The sequence below is a fragment of the Thunnus maccoyii genome, chromosome 20 (genome assembly GCF_910596095.1).
Source record: "Thunnus maccoyii chromosome 20, fThuMac1.1, whole genome shotgun sequence".
Lineage (NCBI taxonomy): Eukaryota > Metazoa > Chordata > Actinopteri > Scombriformes > Scombridae > Thunnus > Thunnus maccoyii.
In genome coordinates this window covers 16,717,637-16,719,911 of record NC_056552.1, presented here as the reverse complement: position 1 = coordinate 16,719,911, position 2,275 = coordinate 16,717,637, and the positions used below count along the sequence as shown (strand labels likewise).

Below are 2,275 nucleotides of genomic sequence, written 5' to 3'. Positions count from 1 at the left end.
ACTTCCTTAGAGAAAATCAGCACGAACACTTGCACTCTGAGATGATTGGGTATTGCACCTGTATCCACGTACAGTATTTCTGTCTTAGAAACCCTTGACAATACCACCGGAGGAAAATCTTGTTGATTGACTTGACGGGCTTGCAAGACATCCCCTCAGGGAAGGAGCAAGAGCGCTCAGAGAAACAGTTTCCCTCCTTGATGTAACGTGGCCAGAACCTCACGCCCAAATCCTTCCAGGTGTACACCACTGGACAGTGCGTATAGGTCCACAGCCACTGCAGAAATTTCCTGCGGGCTTTCTTGCCCACTTTTACCCGCTTTCCATAGGGGGTCTCTGTGAGGTCCAGCTTTTTAATCTCGTTAGGCATGGGCCCCTGCAGCTTCACCTGGTTGTCTGGCGCGGAGAGGTTCACCAGCATGGGCGAGCTGATGGACATGAAGTTGGGGTCAAAGTTGCTGCCGAGCTTTTTCCTCAGAGTCCTCTCGGCCAAGTCCTGCTCCCTGGGGTCGTACTCCGGGTCGGGGTCCTCCTTCAGGTCGGGCACAGGGAGGTGATCACTGGGCGATGGACGGAGGCGAAGGTAATGCTGGGAAACTCCTAGGTGAACGCACACTAGCACGTAAATGAGTAGCGTTTGAGAGAGGCCCATTATTCCTCTTGTTTTACGCACCGGCTCTTCTCGCGTAAATAATATTCAGTTCTTTTCCCGGTTACTGTGATCTCTGCAATGACTAGCCTGGGGCTTCATAAATAGTAGAAGTTCAGCCACCAGCAAGGCGATACTTTTAATAGACCACGTCGGGTTTGAATGACATGGAGCGGAGTGCTTTGCTTTTTAGGGCTCCTTCAACTTTGCAATTTGCCCGCTGATGCAACTCTACAGCGCGAAACGGTGCCCCTGCTTTGCAAAAAAAGTGTTTAGTCTAAACAAAAAAAGCACAAAACAAAATGGGGAAAACTCTTTTCACGCTCTCTCCGGCCTCACCCCGCTCCCTTGGATTCACTTTGGGTTTCTTTCGGTTGTCATGGTTACCCCGGGGACTGGAAGCCACGACGAACACTGGATGACAGCGGCCGAGGCGAGAGCTGCATGGAATGAAGTGTTTTCTAAAGAGACAGAATAGATCCGGAGCGTCCCGAGAGAGAAGGGCGCAGAAAAGAGTACTTCACCAAGTTTTAAATGTCACGCGCCCGGCAATGAGGGCTGCCTTGGCCAATGTTATTTTTACGCACGGCTTTTATAAACGTGGCTTCTCTTAACGTCGCCTGACGCTCTCAGGTTTGACAAGGTCCCAGGGCGCACAATCCATGGACTGCGGAAAATGTCTCTGCAGTCTGTGCCTTGTGGTATTCCAGCCGTCGATATGTGCACCTCACTGAGAATGTCCAAAAAAACTTAGAGAAAATGCGCCGCAGTGGGATGCAACCTCAACTTATGAAATAACAGCCATTTATCTTTCCAGAGGATGTTCCAAATCGCAGATCAGCTTTTTTTTTTTTTTAAAGAAAAATCGGAGGCTGTAACATTCCCACAAAACACACGACTGTGCGTGTAATAAAAAAAACGTTGAAAAACAGCTTTACAGCAAATTGCAGGCTCAGTGCATATCAAATGCAAACTGCAGGAAGCCAGTGAACGTTGTTAGTTCAGAGTTCCTTTCACTGTGGCATTTCTGAATCCTCTCAGAAAAGCTCCAGATCCCACTGTCGCTGCATGACGAGACAGTCCCAAATCTGGAGCCTTTTTGCCCGGTCGGTGCAAGCGGTCAATTCCTGAGGGAGCGTCTCTACTCCTTTGATAACTGGTACAGAAGCTCCTACTGAGTCGCTCCTACTTCAGGAGTCTGAGAGACTTGGCGCTGGAGCGTTTCTTTGCTTAGGCACACTGTGTGTGAGTGTGTCTGTAGCGAGTGGTGCTCAGTCCCAAGTTAAATATCCCCCTCCGACGGTACAAAGTGTCAGAGGGGCCTGCCCACCCCGGCCACTTTCACTATGATTGACAGCCCCCCCTCCGGGCCACCCCCCTCCCTTCACAACGTGGAAAATATCAGCCACAATCACAAGGATCAACTGGGTCCTAAAGCACCGGTTTTATCCTGTATTATAGTGTGATATTCCACAACATGAACACTGTTATGTATATTACAGACATTCTGACATCTCATACATATTTCAGGCGCATTGGCAGCTGCTCTGTCCATCTTTTTTCATTGCCATCGTGTCTGCGATGCACTAATAGGTTCAATACGTTGTCAATATTCAGCTGAAGGGT

The 2,275-nt window shown here is 49.2% G+C and overlaps 1 protein-coding gene across 1 annotated transcript; it reads right to left on the bottom strand.

Annotated features, from left to right (window-relative positions):
- nog2 (noggin 2) lies at positions 1 to 1,944 on the bottom strand. Its single transcript, XM_042396721.1, has one exon. It carries the CDS (start codon positions 650 to 652, stop codon positions 17 to 19), a length of 636 nt encoding a protein of 211 aa, XP_042252655.1. The 5' UTR covers positions 653 to 1,944; the 3' UTR covers positions 1 to 16.
- Positions 1,945 to 2,275: the final 331 nt, after the last annotated feature.